We start from the raw sequence: 16,922 nt of genomic DNA on the forward strand, positions 1-16,922 counted from the left end.
TTGCACTCAACTATCTAAGGAGCTAAATGCAGTAAATATGTAAAGGTTGATCTTTCAATACAAGTATATCTTTTAAGATATACAGTATATCCACTTTAAACCCTAAACTCAACTATACTGTACTATACTGTCATGAACTCCTGTACCTGAACTCTGTCCTTCTCTCCTTTTCACCCTATACCTTGTCATCTCCTGCCCCTCTCCTGTCCTCTCCTCCATCCTCTTCTGTCCTCCCCTCCAATTTCCTCCTCCATCACCTCTCACTTCACATTCGGCCTCCTGTCTCCTTTACCCTGCCCTCTCTCCTCTGTCCTTGCCTGCCCCCCTGTCAATGGTGGTGGCTGACAGTGACTTTGCATCCAAAATGAAAAACAGGCAAATGGGCTCAACGGGCGGGATGAACATCACCAAGAGCACAAGCATCAGCGGTGACATGTGTAACCTGGAGAAGACAGACGGCAGCCAGTCGGACACGGCGGTTGGCACGGTAGGCACTGACGACAAGAAGAGGCGCTCCAGCATTGGTGCCAAAATGCAGGCCATGGTTGGCATGTCGCGCAAGAGCCGGAGCACCTCTCAGCTCAGCCAAACAGGTAGGGCATTAAAGTGCACAGTCAATACTGTATGTATGCTCATATGTGCATCTGTCCTGTGGCCTCCTGTTGTGTCTGTGTGGGTCTCTCTGTCATTTTCTGTGCTGAATGTTGAGTTCTGATGCTGCTGCTCTCTCTTTTCCAGTTCATACTTCTCTACGCTTTTTCTAGAGGGGACTCTGGACTCTGCAAAGTAATTTCCTGGAACTTTAAGACAACAGCATGACTTTTTCTCACACCTTTTTCTCTCTTTTTTTCCTAGGTAACAACTCTCCTGGAAATTCCTCCTCCTCTATCTACCTCCCTTTTTTCTTTCCTTTTCTATTCCACTACTGCAGCTGTGTTTTCATGCATTATGCTGATAGTTGTGTTTCTGCAGTAATAATTTGTCATTTTCATTTTGTAAAATGTGTTATTGCTGTAACAGCTTTGCGTTTCTGCCACTGATAACCTCAGCTGCTTGTAGCAGATCACGTTTTGTCACCTCTCTCATGTTGTGATGCTCTCTTGCCTTCGATTTGTGAGTGTAAAACACTCCTTCAAACAGTGGGCGTCTGCAGTTTGTGTTTGTTTCTTTGAGTACATGTGAGAATGTGTGCACATGCAAGATATAGACAAGAAGGGGTGTGTTGCGTTTGTGTTTACAACCCTATTTTCCCTCAGATGAATGAAGGAGCATTTTTCTGCAGTGGAAAAGATTACATTCTGCAGAGCATGGGGCTATTACTTTTCTTCTCTCTTTGGTGTATTATTTTTTTCTATTCCACTTTCCTCTCAAAAACACTCAATAACCGTTTGAGAAGGGTTGAGCTGCTTTAGCTGGTGCCAGACAGTGTGTGAAAAACAGCTTAGCAGGTGGCATGTTGTCTCTGGCCAACTGATTGGAGTTTGGTCTGTTTATGTGAAGTGCCCATTCACCAGGTCTATTCAGCCTTTAAGTACGCAATAATCACTTCTATCCATCAGCACTTTCTGTCCAGATTTGACTAGATAGCATGGTGGAGGGATGGAAAGATGCATATAGAAAGGGATGTATGGTGAGGTGAGATGAGTGAGAATGGAGCGAGGCGGTGCGCTCATGTGGCGCTGCACTGCCCCCTTGGCTTGTGATTTGACTGGCACATGGGCTGCTACCTTTCCTCTGTGAATGAATAATTTCTTCTAACTATAAATCATACCAGTATGAAAATCAGCAGCTTTAGTTGCATTTAAATAATGCTTTATTTAAGATATGAATGTTGGAAGATAGAATTTCCTTTATTTGTAAGTGTTTTATGAAGCAAATCTCTATGTGTTGTGTTGTTAGTATCAGTGATGCTTATGTTGCTGAACAAAATCACTGTTGGAGTTTACTTCGGGGAACAGTCAAAAACCTGACATTTGTTCATATTTTTATTTTAGGATACACATTTGAACAGTTTGACACAATCACAGGAACAATGTTACACACACATGCAGACGCAGCACAAACCAGGCAGCTTGAATCTACTAGAGCTATCAATATTTCACTGCTTCTGAGTGCATCACGTGGAGCTTGTGAGAGTGTGCATACATCTGCCTTTCCATATTTGAGAAATATGTTTGGTTCTGCACCAGCATCAACACTGCCAAGATGCTTTCTGCCCTACTTTGTTGTGCACTATCCTGAGTGGCTCATTGCCTGCTAGAAGGGTGCATTCAAAGAATGGTTGACTTTAAGAGGCTGCTCGGCAGTTTGTGTGCACTACCCAATGCTGGTGGGAGATGGGCTGATGTGCCAAGAAGCGCAACTCTGGGTTGTCAGATGGAAATGTATGGGCTCCCAGGTGGCCACCATGAGTAGCGTGGTTTTATGGAAGGCACTTGATTTTTCAGGAGATCTGATCCTGAAACCGGCAGTTGACTTTTTTTATTAGTTTCCATGTTCTGTACAATAGATAATTCAATAAGTAGTATATAGTATATATAGTAGTATATATTCGATAAGTAGTATAGCGCTAACATGACCTCTGGTCATCAAAGTATATGATGACCAGAGGTCATGTTAGCGCTATAGGATGATCATCATATGATATGTCTTATGACCACAGTTCGAACATGGGACATGACCTTTATGTGTAAAACAATGTATCTTATGTTATTTGTGTGACTTCTTGGGCTATACAGCATTTGAACCGGTACCGGTAATAAAATGCCCTCATGAAGAGTTGATCGACTACAGATCAACGTATCCTTCTCTACGCATCTTCTCAAAGAAATCTGCCTTCCAAATTTATCACTTTGTCTGAATGAATGTGTGGCTAAGTGTGATGAAGGAAGCTTACTTTGTACTAATGTTTGTAAGTCCCTAGGCAGCACAGAGCAAAAACAAGGGACAGGAGAGAATTAACTTCACAGTATGTGGCCTCTGACATAACTGTGCATTCAGCAAGGCATCCAGCGGGTAAATCTAGCAGTGAACAGTAAAAAGAAACCGGGGCATGTTTCTTGGTTGGAAAATGGAGCTTGCCGCTGAGACTGAGTAACACACTTGTAATAAAGTAAGCAACCATATATGTTTAAGAAAAGATTTACTTTAATCACTGTTAATTTTCTAAGTTGCTGGTTGCTGAGCAACACAAAATTTTCACATTCAGTACTGAGTTTATTTAAGGATACAGTTTGACTTGAACAATTTTAGAAAAATTTGTTTAAATATAATGTAAACAACATTAAGGTTATGCATGTGCTCCTTTAGGAGTATTATTGGTGTTAAACTGGTCATCATGTGCAAGCTGAAACAGCAGGCTGATTTATTATGTTCATTGTCCCATCCACTACTCAGCAGTCCTCTAGTCCCTGGCACATTATGTTTTAAGCTCAGTACAGAGCCAATTTATTCCCCATACACCTCAAACTAAACTGCTGTTACACAGCCTGACTCAGCTGAAACCATACAGTAGCACTCAAATGTTGCATGCTCATTGAAAATTAATTCGCATGCATTTATATGCACATTTTTTTGTATATTTGTCTTCTGATTGACATTTGAAAAAATACTTTTTTTCTATCTATTAATTCCAGTGCATTTACTATCTTTGCTACATATTCTCAGCGGGGAGGCTGTCATAAAAACTATGCTGATGAAGATGCTGTCAGCATTTTACATAATTGACCTGCTGTTCAGATTTTCATTTCAGAAATTTAATTTCATGTTCCTGAAAACATTGCTCTGCAGTGGCACAAATGATGAAAATTGCACAATGTTGTACCTTGAACAGAATGCAGTATTGTGCAAAATGCCACAGTAAATATAATGCCATTTACTCAGAACAACATGGTTCTTTGACTTCTTCCAGCAGCTTTTTGTAATTGTAATGCAGAAATGGATTTCTTGTGTGTGCATTCAGCCAAACTTCCTGCTCTCTACTGAATAGAGCCCTCTGCTCCATGCCTTCATGTGAATTATTCAGGATTCCCTTTTCCCTTTGTTGGAACAATAGTAATTCTTTTTCCACTCTTTCCCATGCATATCAGGAAGGCAGCTCTTTCAGTCCAGTGAAGTATTTCTTTGCTTATCTTGCGTTACAAACAGGAGGAATAGGAGGGTTATCTCTCTTGAAGAAATACTAAGCTATTTTTTCAACAATTTTACAAAACAGCAAGTAGCATTCTACCCAATAATCCATTTCAGTAGTTTTACCCCATAATAGCCTTTGTTTGAGAGTCCTGATGGTGTCCCAGAAACATAATCAACAGCAAGCTTTACAACTCAGCACAGGCCTCTGATTATTGAGGTTGAGGAGGTGAATGGCGCAGGAAATACGGGAAATTGGACCTTAATAGGCAAAAGCAGGCGAGACTGCCTGCAGTGATATAAAAATGAGAAAAAGATGGAATCAGTGGGGAGGATGCTGAGTATGTGGTATGCATTGTCAGTAACATATAGTTCTCTGTGGAAGCTTTATATTAGTATTCTAGTGTGATACTTGTCCTATTTCTATCTACTTGACCCTGAAAAAAACTCACCATCAGATGTGACACTCTATGAGTCTACATGTGACATAAAATTTCTCCCTAAAAATTAAATAATGATACTTTCATCAGCAGTTTCTTACTCTCCCAGGTTTGTTTTTATGGATCATCATGAAATGGAGCTGTTGCATGATGCCATAGCATCTGCTCTATAAGTAACCTGTAAGCAACCTGTCACATCACAGTCCTCCTTTTACCGGAGGACTACCTGTGCAGCTATTTCATACATTAAGAATGAAAATATTCAGCATTTTCTGACAACTAATACAATCACTGTTTGTTGGTAAATTCAAAACTTAACTAAGAGTTAAATGCCGTCTCAAAGAAAGAGGCAAGCTTTTATGCCATCTTACACAGTAAGCCCACAATATATATATGTATAATGTATACAGGAGAGAGAGAGTAATGCATTGGCTGCCCCCTCCTTACTCACTGCTCTCTCACCTACACCAGATACTGACGTAGTTTTGGACCTCCAAAGTCCTCAGACAGACTGTTTTGTATGTGGTAAAATAGCTGAACTTTGAGCTTTTAGCCAAGGTAATTTATCTTCTGTGTTGAGTTGGGTGCCTATCTCAGCAGCTCCTCCGATTGCTGAGGCTGCTAATTAATCTCCTAGGGGGCCAGAGCAGACATGCTGCTCTCAGGATGATGCATGAAAGGAACACAGCAGCACAGGTACAACCAAGGCTGAGGGACACCAGCGCCCTACTGCTTTCTCCCCATCCTTCTTTCTACCTTACTTGGTCTCTCATTGAGTCCTAACTGATATTTGTATTGCCCTATCTTTATAGTCTTTCTTCCTCGTGTTCTCATTTCACCTTCTCTTCTCCCCTTCACCTCTCCCACAAGATTTACAGTATCCTTTCCTGTCTGTCTTTCCCTCTGCTTCTCCTTCTCCTCCAGTTCTCTCTTTCCATCTCTATTACAACAATCCTCAAGAGGATTCATGGCTGTTAATCAGCCTGAGCTCTCAGATGAGCCATCTCTGCAGTGACCTAAATGTGTGTGGATATACTGTGGGAGCAGTGCTGCTTTTACATTCTATTAATGTCTCCACTGCAATATTCCAGGAATGATGGTGGTCAGCAGTTAGACCAGTAACCTATATGAGAGAAGAATAGAAAATCCTCATGATAATAGTTTCCACAGATCTTTCTGTTGTACTGCATCCACCATGGTGGTGCAGTTACAACTGAAATGTGTCTATTGCTGTTGTTTTCCTAGCCCACTGAAGTTGACTGCAGCAGTTTTCCAAAATTGGTTGTTGTTTCCCACAATTAATAGTGTGATGTTAACTGTCACACTGAGGACTGGGATTCAGCCTGACATCCTCTTCATCTGCCAAATGCAGCCTTCTATGCAGCAGTCATTTTTGATGAAGTGTCTGTGTGTTCTGATCCATTCATTGTACAGCTTTGAGACCCCCACTTTTAAAAATCCTAGCAAAATATTGTGGTATTGTTTATATATAAACTCATATTGCTGGCATTTACAATAATACCCAAGTCTCATTTATTACACTTAAAGGTCATTGTAGGGTGCTACTGCATGCACTTGTTTATTTTATACAGTCTGGCATGTTAATGCAAAAGAGGCATTTCACAGGACTATGGTTTCTTTTTCCATGGACATTTTCTCTCGGGTTCTGCATCTGGAGCAGAAGCCAAACACATCAGGTCAGCATTACAACACAAGACAAGTTTGCAGTTATATGAAGGTGAAATGAGGTTAGGTTCAAGGTAGATAGATGAAAAGTTAATATATTTCCCCCAAAACATTTTGATGATAATACTCTTATTAGATACCTCACTGTGCACAGAAATTAAGAATTATTTTCAAGGCAAGAGAATCACAAGTAAATCTTACTAAGATTGCTCAGTCAATCTGAAATAGCTCCTTTGTAAGTGTTGTATTAATCACTGATGACTTAATGTTTATTCATGAGCTCTGATGTGGCTATTGGAGTTGATAGACTAAATAAATTATTTTCACACTGATCGCAGCACACTGTGTCTCTCCTTGTAGACAGTGTACTTTGCATTATCCAAGAAATTAACCAATGTTCTTGTTTTGAGGATGTTTTTCTGTGTTCTGGTAATTATGCTGGAGCATAATTTAGCCGTGATCCAACTAAAGAGCATAAAGATCTGTTAATGTTGACCATGGATTCGCATGAAAAGTAGCCCAGCGAGTCATGCTCTGTTGGATGAATAGAAATGCTGAGCAGGCCCAGTTGAGTTTGACTTTCTATCAAGATGGCAAGAGTAAAAGATTTAAGTGACTTTGAAAGACGGTTCATTGTTGGGACATGGGTGGCAAGAGCTTCAGTCACAAAGACTGCTCAACTCGATTGTATTTACGTAGGAACAGTGACTAAACTGACATCTGGATTTAGATCTATGGTTGGAAATTGTGGTCGACAGCGCACATTTGATGACCATGATGCTTGTGCATTAGTGCAATATCTAAGGGAAAACAGAAGACTATCTCTTCCTCAGAAAGTGTCAGCAAGAGCAGTCCTTTGACAGAGAGGGATATTATAGTACGCATTGCACTGAGTAGACTCCTCATTACAAAGAATTAGTGGTGCCAAAACCCAAGGCACCAGTCTATAGAGATGTGTAAAAGAGTGATGCTGTCAGATGAGTCATCCTTCACCATATTCTTAACAAGTGGGCAAGTGCACGTGTGGTGTACACTAAAAGAACGATGCAGGCCCTTAATGCTTGACCCCACACTGAGGGCATCTCATGGTTCTGTTATGCTGTGGGGGACATTTTGCTGGCATGGTTTGGGTCCATTTGTTCTCTGAGAGGGAGGGTCACTGCAAATCAACACAGAGTTGTTCTGAATGATCTCCTCTATCCTATGATGAAACATTTCTATCTTGATGAGATTGGACTCTTCCAGGAAAATGAACCCATGAGAGGGTCGCTGAATGGTTAGATGAGTATGAAAATGATGTGAATCATATGCTATGGTGAACACCTATTGAAGATTTTAGACAGACATGTTAGACAGAGCTCTCCACCTCTATCATCAAAACATCAAATAAGGGAACATCTTTTGAAAGAATTGTGTTCTGTCTCTCCAGTAGAGACTTGTAGAATCAATACCAAGGTACACTGAAGCTGTTCTGGCAGCAGGTAGAGGCCAACACCTAACTAAAACATTTTATGTTGGATTTTCCTTTAGTATGTCACCCATTTGCATATTTAGAGCTTCATTTGAAACCTCTAGTCAGAACTTGCATATAAAAAGATTTTTGGGTGGAACATTATCTGTCTTCCATCAGCACCTCAATGAGCTCAGCTTAAAAGCTGTTGATTCATCCTCTAAACCCTGCCATGCTCCACCAGCTGCTCTGTGTTTTTTGCCTGCTGTGTAGCTCATGTTCCTCAGCCATATGTCTCCTTTGCCTGAGTCTGAGGCTTGGACACAGTTTAGGATACGCTTGTTTAGTTGCGTCCCACATTTTAGTACAGTACATTCTTGCCTCCCATCTGAACTGGACTAAAAATGAACTCCTACCCTGCATTTTTAGATTTTTAACTGCTGCTAAAAATACTGCATGGACTTCCTCTTCAAATTCTTTTGTCTTTAAAAGCTGACAGCACCACTGTGTAACTGTCAGTCAAAGAGGAAACATGATGAGACATACACTGGAAAAATACTGTGGTTAGTTTAGTCATGGAGCATGAGCATGATGTTTCTGCTCTCCATAAAAGTGGTTAAAAACAGGCGTATTTCCTCTTTGAAGCATGAGAACTAATGATACTGTGGTGACATGTTTGTGTTGCAATTCTCACATATGGGAAGTTTTTACATATCATGCTAGTTTGTTGTGGCTGTAAAAAAAATCAACTGGAGTGATGTCAGCAGTTTGTATCACAGTATTTCATATACTCGCATAGTGCCTGGCAGTATTTAGATCCCCTTTCTCTTTCTCGTCAGCTCTCCATCTGTTGAAGCTTCAGTGTTTGCACCACTGCAGTGAGGGGGGGCAGCCAGGGGACGGACTGTTCCAATTGCTACACCTCCTACATTTCATGTTTCAAATATGCCTCTCTTACCTCACACCTTCCACTGAAGGTGTGAAGCGAATGGCAGGACAAAGTGTGTGCACATGTTTAGGTGTGAAATCTTTTATTATAAATATGAAACATGAGCTGTTATATTGTCAAGAATGTAAATGTCAAGATTCTTATTTCTGACTTTTCAGTTGCCAACAGAACATGTAAGATTTAAAGCTTGTTAAAGCTTATCACTATTTTAATCAATGTTTTTATATTAACAGTCAATCAAAAGTTGTTTCTTTCAGTAAATATTTTATTATGCAACTTTGCAGTTCTATGAAACTGTAGTTTTGAAGTTTTGTAACTCTCACTACTCTCACTGCTCTCACAAGCAGACCGCATGCTGTCTTACCAGCACCAACTATGTTGGTTATATTATTCTCAGGAACTGATGGGGAGTATATCAGAGCTATAAGGAGGATGAATATTGGATTGGATTTGTTTGTGTTGGGTGTGTAAGAAGGTAACTATGCTAACACAACTTTATAAGACTATGTCACACATTTAATGCTTAAAATCAATGAATTAATTGTGCTTTAATGCATTATAAAGTGAGACTGAAACAGTGTTGTAGGTCCTGGCATGATTTTACATCTTATTTTTTGTAATTAACGCTATTTACCTCACATAATCATATTTGAGCTACGCACAAGACGGGAAACTGCACTTCCAGACTGCAGGACTGGTCTGCATCAAGGTAGGCAGCAGGGAATGTAAACTGAGAGAAGAGAAAGTGTTTGCCTTCGTTTCTGCTGTACTGGTCTGTGTCCAGGTGTGTGCGCATTTAAGTGCTTGCAAGCGTGTGTTTGCCTACATCTGTGACTGTGACTGCCAGGGTTAGAGCCCTCCATTAAGCTGTGTTTACCATGTGTAGGGCCAGAGTCATCGTGTGACGCTTGCCTTGGCCTGGTCTCATCAATTACAAAGACTTCCAAGGGCTTCCGGCTGTGATCCCTGCCCCCTGCCAGGCAGATCTTAAATATGACTTCTGGGACATGACACTCTTTTGTTGTAGTAGAATTGGCAAGATTCTTCACATTCCTACCTTCTGAGGTGCCTGTGATTTCCCATCATGTGGTCACTGTCATGTAGGTTTGTCACAGTCTGGAGTGAGACCAGATATGTTGAACAGTGTGCTTTAATGTTAATCTGTACTGGTCATGCTGTTGTGAAATCAGATAGTACCTACTGCCTAAAATGGAGATTCTTCACAACAAGGATTACTAAACCTTTTTAATTTTGGAAGACATAAAAACCTGAGTTAAATCCCTCACAAAGAAAAAGACCATCTGATAGTGACTTATAAAGTTCCCTTAACACAGTATTCGTCTCACTAGTAATCCCCTGTTTTAAACAATCTGGTCTTTGTGACTAAAGGGACAGTTTCTATAAAGAGATGCATGTACTTATGAGACCTAGATTCTTAATTTTCCCCATGCACAGTTTTGAACTTCTTTTAAATACTCTAATCTTTAATGAATAGACTTCTATTTTGTTGATGTTATGCATTATGTGACAGTTTTCTCATGGTTTTTCAGGACAGGAACCCTCCTTGAACTGGTTTGCAACAACTGTAATTCATTTTCTGTTTTTTTCATCAGGTGTGCCAGGTGTTGTGTATGCATGTCTTTGGCTCTTTCTCTCTGCCATTGTACAGTGGGTGGATGCAAAAGAATAAATGGTGCTGGAAGTGCAAAAGTTGAAACAAGCAACACGTGCCACATGCGATGTCACAATGAATGCCACCTACTGTTGGCACATGTGCAATGACGCATTAGTTTTGACTTACACAGAGGAGAAGTGGGAAAAGACATGAAAAATGTCGGGGCTCTTCTTTTTCTAAATAATTCAGTCAGCTACTGTGATAATGATTTTGTGCTACCTGTGCAGAGCATCGGCCAATGTAATTATGATCATATTCATATTAGATCATATTTGTGATTTAACAAAGAGAAAGCATGCAGATTTCATAATCTGAGGACCCCAGTGAAAGACTTAAAACTACACAATTGGTGGTCTTAGCAGTCCCCACATAGTTTTATTATTTGTGTCAGGCATTAAAAAAAAAAAAAAACCTCTCCATCAAAAACATGTCTTTAAAGTAAGGGATTTTATTTTAAAGTCAATATTTATAATGTTTGTAACTGATCTACCATCAATACATCCATCTGTTTTGTGGAATATCATAAAAAAGAAAACTCAGATGTCAGGTTGTAGTTGTAGGACCTATATTGGTAGAATCACATCTGTTACCTCCTGTTGCTGTAGAGGGGATGATGTTCAGGTTGCAGCTTTTACTGTGGCTAAGTGAAGCTGAACGACTTCAATATAACAAAATCTCCTGCTCCTACATATGTTAAAATTGCATTTTGTGCTACCAATTTAGCACTAATCCCTCTCAAAAAGCACACTGATGAGAATGACAGTAGCTTTGCAGGTATTTCATCATGGACTGAAGGACAAATGGACAAATTTAAATTTTGACTTGATGATGGGGCTAAATTGAAAAATGAAGGGAATTAAGGGATGTTCATACAATTCATCCATGAAATAATTATAATAAATTGCATGCCACTAAAAACTACAAATGTCAGAGTCATGGTCAGGGTATCATCAAAGTCAATTGTCTTCATTCTCCTGGGAACATAAATATCTGTACGAATTCTATGGCAATCCATGCAGTAGTTGTTAAAATATTTCAGCCTGAACCAAAGAGGTGAACTGTCCATCAGAATGATAGAATTGTCATCCCATTCTATCCATGTCACTTGTTTGGTTAAAAACTTATAAAATACACAATTCTCTCAAAGACCAGACTTCTCCTTTAAATGAGCAAAGTTTGTGATGCATTAAAATTCACACATTCAGTAGATTAAAGAATTGAAAATTATAGGCCAATCCTTTCATTTAAAAACTGACTTAGAGGACACATTAAAAATGACCCAGTTGGTTTGTCCAATTTCCCCATAGCTGTGAATGTGAAGTGTTGTTTTTGCTATGCTGACCTAGATGAAACCTGCAAATGGACGCCATGCATGAAGTGGCTCCTAAATGGAAGTAGGTTGCAGTGTCTCTTAGAGGGGAACTTTTGTCTCAGCGATAACACCACAGGGAGTTTGCTATATTTATTACTATATGCTATATTTTCACTGCAAAGAAGCACCATAGTTGTCTTGTCCTGTGCCTATTCTGCCAGATACATTTTCAGAGCACGAGCACCACCCTTGATTCTCCAGCAGCACGTCAAAGCAGCTCAGATTTATTTTTTTAACCCAGCCGCAGTGGTGACAGTTACGAGAGGACCAAAGGCTTAGTTTGAAGCCATACATTTGCATTATGTGTTACCTGGTACACATCATGCCAGTAGCAGATTTGTAAGTATTTCAGGGGCCACCCATGAAGAAATCTTTACTCTGAGCACTGCTGCTGTGTCTTTCAACTCTAGACTGTTTAAAACATCCCGACCTCATGCATCCACAAATGGTAGAAACAGAGTGAGAAAATGTTAATGTTTAGGTACATTTGACAAGATAATTCAAACAAAGGGCTTTTCTGATGGTTTGAAAGTGTGATTGTTCAAGGGAAACTGAACAACATGACTGGGTAACAGAGGATGTGGCAGGATGATATATGAAGTTTTCAGGCTGAGTATGTGGGTATGATCATCAATTTGGTTACTAATGCTCAGCAATTATGAAAACAGCCAGAATAAGCAAAGTGAATTCCTCCCAACACAGCTGTGTTATTATAGTAATGGAAGAAAGAAAACTAAAGTAGCAGAGTTTGGCACGTGAACTTTGAGTGACCGCCATGTGGCTGAAGCCCTCTCATAGAGGAGCAGGGCTGCTGGCACACTTAATGACAGCTTGTTTTCTCTGGCACCTGTGGAGGAGATGAGTAGAGGGAGGGATGGTGGGACAGAGGATGGAGACAAGAGAAAAATAACAGTGATAAATAGCACAATAGAAACAAAATAACGATCAGAGTGTGAAAAAAGAGAAAGCAAATGATAAGAGAGGAGGTAAAAAAAATGGTGAGAAACAGACCGGGGAGGAGGGCTCAGTATCTCTGGGTAGAGCTTGTTCACCCGCAGAGCCAGCCGAGGTGCGCCTGAGCAGCCGGGCTCTCTGATTGGTGGAGCGCAATGCAGCTCTTTCCCCTCCCCCCCTGAAGAAAGAGGTGCAGCAGGAGCGTCAGACCCAGACAGCACAAGACTCAGCAACTGAAGCAGCGTTTTTCTGAAGCACTCCTTAAGATGCAGTCTACAGAGCATCTAGGGACAGAATAGATGTTAACACAGACCTGATATCCTACAGCGTAGCAGTGTCCTCTACTAGGAGTTTATCAGACAAATTAGATTTGAGCTGGTTTTTAAACCTTTACTTGTAAAATCAGCAAGAAAAGGCAAAGCTGACATCCAGTGGATTCAATTCTCCGCATTGAGAAGGACAGCTGCTGATCACCATGGGAAGGCAGGGGCACGATACCTCTGCTCCTGCTGCTGGGATGCGCATCCAACGCTCCCAGAGCAAGATGAGTCTGTCTGCGTCGTTTGAAGCGCTGGCTGTTTATTTCCCCTGCATGAACTCCTTCGATGAGGAGGACGGAGGTAAGATGACAACTGGAGAAATGTCATCAGCATTGGCTGCTGACTGGGGACAGCAGTGCCGGATATACTGAGGGATGGCAGTGAGGGAGGAGAGATGGAGGATTAGTTAGAGGTATAGAGGTATTGATTGTGGGGGAACTGGGGCAGGCTGAAAGATGTAATTAGTTTAATTAGGCTGGCAGGGTAGTTCAGTTAGGATGATATGATGCTTGAGCTGTGTGCACACTGTTAATATGATAATTGCAAGTTGATATCTACTCCTGCATCTCAAGAGTGGGCTATCAGTTTGTTGTTAAATAGACATACTGCTTCTGTTGTTGCTTCTGCCATTAGTAGTGGTGGTGTTAACATGGATGCTTAATGGGACCAGTCTGTTTGCTGTTACATGCTACTCTTGCTAGTCTAGCCAATATCTCATTTCCCCTTGATGATTTTTAAATATGACACTGTGAATGGATTTAGTAACTGCAATGAATCATTAGTTGGTGCCTTGTAGGCAGAAGTGTTTATTTAGCTTGGGAATACAACAGTTCTATGACTGTTGCTTCAAATTTGTACATGTTTGTATTTATGCCTCCCACGATAATCTCTTCCTATTCTAGTGAGGGGATTTTTTTTTTTACAGACAAACTGAATAGTTCATGGATTTGAAATGTAAAAGATGTTTATATCTTATCTACATATTTTTGCCTGACCACATCAGCTTTTTTTAGCCACAACCTCACACTCACTTGTACTCACATGTCCCCCGTTGGCAGCAGAGCAGCTCCACTAGACACTGTCACTGTCTTTCCCTGTCTGGCAGGGCTGAGATTTGAGGGCAGTGACCCTGTTGGTGTCGAGCCAGTTTGTCTAACTTTTTGGTTACTGCCACTTCAGGCTTGCCAGATACTTTACAAAAGTGCCTGGCTGTCACATTCTCCAGTCAGTGTTGATAATACTTTTGTCTTTGATATATGTACCTCATCTGCCATTACTTTAAATGCACTTGTATCAACTCTGTTGATAAAGCATATACACATTGTATGTGTGTGCTATACATGGGGACAGTATTTCAGAGTCTAAAATCTGTGCCAATGCTTGTTTATGGATCAGTCTATTACAGTCTTATTATTACAGTTATTATTTGATAAGATCACCCATTCATTGATATTATAATATCTAGACTGCATTCCCGTGATTTGAGTCAGCAGTACGTTCTAAATACTAGTAAATGCTGACATACACATCTCATAGTTTGTGCCACAATGCAGGAGAATTGATTCATAAGCTTGAAAATGGTGTTTTTTCAGTGTTCATTGATAACATCTGACAGGCCACTGATTGGCAGTGAAGGTCTATGAGTTGCGTTTTGCTGCAGACGTCAGAGACGACCTCTGTGGCTGCATCTCCTATTGTGATGTGTGTAGAGCAGGAGGAGGAAGTGGAGGCCAGCTGAATAGCTGAGATTTCAAGGCTGAAAAGCCTTGTGTCTGTTTGATGCCTGTGTGAGATAGGGCACAGAATCATCTCTCCTCAGCTCCTCCTCTGACAAGACAAGGAAGGAGGGCCCGTGATGATGCTAGATTAGGAATGTTTCAACATGAGTCATCCATTCAAATTGGAAAATTAGAAGTTAAAAGTTACCTAAGATCTATGAATAGGTAGCTGATTGTCATTACTTTGTACCTGGAGGTTGCAAACACTGAACCTACAGTAACTCTCTGTTATTACTGGTTTTACAATTATTATCTGACCTCTGGGAAATAACATGATGCTCTCATTTGACATTAATTTGATCACAGATAAAAGAGAAGAAAATCCATGACTGTAATAGGTGCAATAATAGTAATGCTTGGATAATTATTCTTTCATAGCCATACAGATAAGCTTATACACACTTTTCAGATGCTAATATACTTGTTTGATAGAGCTTAATGTATGAATATTGTTGTGATGACTGTCTCTATGCTCAGAGTGAAGGCAGACTCTCTTAACGGGGTATAAAATGACGCATAGTAGTGATCCTGTGTGTGTGTGTGTGTGTTGTGAGTGTGCTGATCGGCAGGTGTGTTTCGAGTAGTGGGGACTTATGTCGAGGTATGTGCACGTCTGCCTGTGGCAGACGTGGCCCCACATGCAGGCTGTCAGTGAGGCTGGGTGGAGATGAGCAGCAGCAGGGCTAATGGGAGAAGTCAGCTGTCGTCTTGGATCAGTTAGGATGGGAGGGCCGATGCTGGATGTTTGTAGGTGGAGCGTGGACTCACTGTGGTTCCCACGAGACCCCCGTAGGCAGGCAGTAGGACAGACCAGAAGAGGTCTGTACAACAGATACATAAAGAGACACAATTCTGTGGAGCTTGTTGAATAAGTGACCTTGTTGGATTGTCACAGTGAAACTGCCATGATCCTTCCCAGAATAAACTGTATTCATTTCTTGGTGTTAAGATTAATTGTAATTCAGTGTTGTCTTTTGTGTTTTGTTTTCCCTGTGAAATGATTTCCTATGAGCCAATGAAAGCACAGATATGTCAGAAATAATCCATGTAAATGCAACTCGCCGCATGAGTCACATAATGATTCAGTGTCATGGACTGACAGTCTATATCGCTTTTTCTCTCTCTTCCTCTCTGTTTCTTTGCATGTGTCAATCTGTGTGCAGAAGCGGGAGGCAAGAAGTTGCGCAGCACTATCCAGAGGAGTACAGAGACGGGCCTGGCAGTGGAGATGAGGAGCAGGATGACTCGGCAGGCCAGCCGAGAGTCCACAGATGGCAGCATGAACAGCTACAGCTCCGAGGGAAAGTAAGGAGATGAAGACTCACTCTCTCAGGACAATTGAAAATCTGCTACTCATATTTCACTGGGAGCAGTTTGCACACAAACAATTCAGAACTTGATTTGATTACTCATGTTAGGTTTAATTTTTCTTAACTCTCCTGACATTTAACAGGCCATAGCCACCTCTCTGGTGCTAAAGCGTTGTCTTCTTTTAATCAACATGACTTGATCTCTGTGCTAACCAGTGTGTCTTCCTCTGTTTCAGTCTCATCTTCCCTGGTGTGCGGCTCTCCTCAGACGCCCAGTTCAGTGACTTCCTGGATGGTCTGGGTCCTGCCCAGCTGGTCGGACGACAGACTTTGGCCACTCCTCCTATGGGTGAGAACAAGAATCCTTTTATTCAGTGCATTTCCTTGATGGCTTGGTCATCTTTGCACTTAGAATTGTAAACGTTGATGGTTAATTACCTCATGAGTGATTTTGTTCTTTATATGCTGTAAAATATTAACACATTGTGTTTGTTGTTTAGGTGACATCCAGATAGGCATGGTGGAGAAGAAAGGAGCACTGGAGGTGGAGGTCATCAGAGCCCGTGGCCTTGTGGGAAAACCAGGTTCCAAGGCACTGCCAGGTAATTTGAGCTCTCACGCCACTGACTGTTATTACATCATCATAAATGTTAATACATTTTTAAAATTCAAACATCTTCTCCTCCAGCACCATATGTAAAGGTCTATCTTTTGGAAAATGGAGTCTGCATAGCCAAAAAGAAAACAAAAGTAGCAAGAAAAACCTTGGATCCTCTTTACCAGCAGCAACTGCCGTTTGAGGAGAGTCCAGGAGGAAAGGTTTTACAGGTAAGAAAATGATTTCTTTTAGACAGTGGAGT

At 40.9% G+C, this 16,922-nt stretch overlaps 1 protein-coding gene across 10 annotated transcripts in view; it reads left to right on the forward strand.

Annotated features, from left to right (window-relative positions):
• The window catches only part of rims2a (regulating synaptic membrane exocytosis 2a), a 143,056-nt gene that overhangs the window by 123,431 nt on the left and 2,703 nt on the right, over positions 1–16,922 (forward strand). For 9 of the 10 annotated variants that reach the window (XM_051076339.1, XM_051076340.1, XM_051076338.1 and 6 more), the window contains 5 exons: positions 349–593; positions 15,916–16,057; positions 16,299–16,411; positions 16,563–16,664; positions 16,751–16,890. In XM_051076339.1, the coding sequence (XP_050932296.1) occupies positions 349–593; positions 15,916–16,057; positions 16,299–16,411; positions 16,563–16,664; positions 16,751–16,890 (742 nt within the window). Of the gene's footprint in view, positions 1–348; positions 594–12,614; positions 13,275–15,915; positions 16,058–16,298; positions 16,412–16,562; positions 16,665–16,750; positions 16,891–16,922 lie in introns of those variants that run through there. The other variant, XM_018682499.2, reaches the window with a different exon arrangement.

Source organism: Lates calcarifer, linkage group LG15, assembly GCF_001640805.2.
Source record: "Lates calcarifer isolate ASB-BC8 linkage group LG15, TLL_Latcal_v3, whole genome shotgun sequence".
NCBI lineage: Eukaryota > Metazoa > Chordata > Actinopteri > Centropomidae > Lates > Lates calcarifer.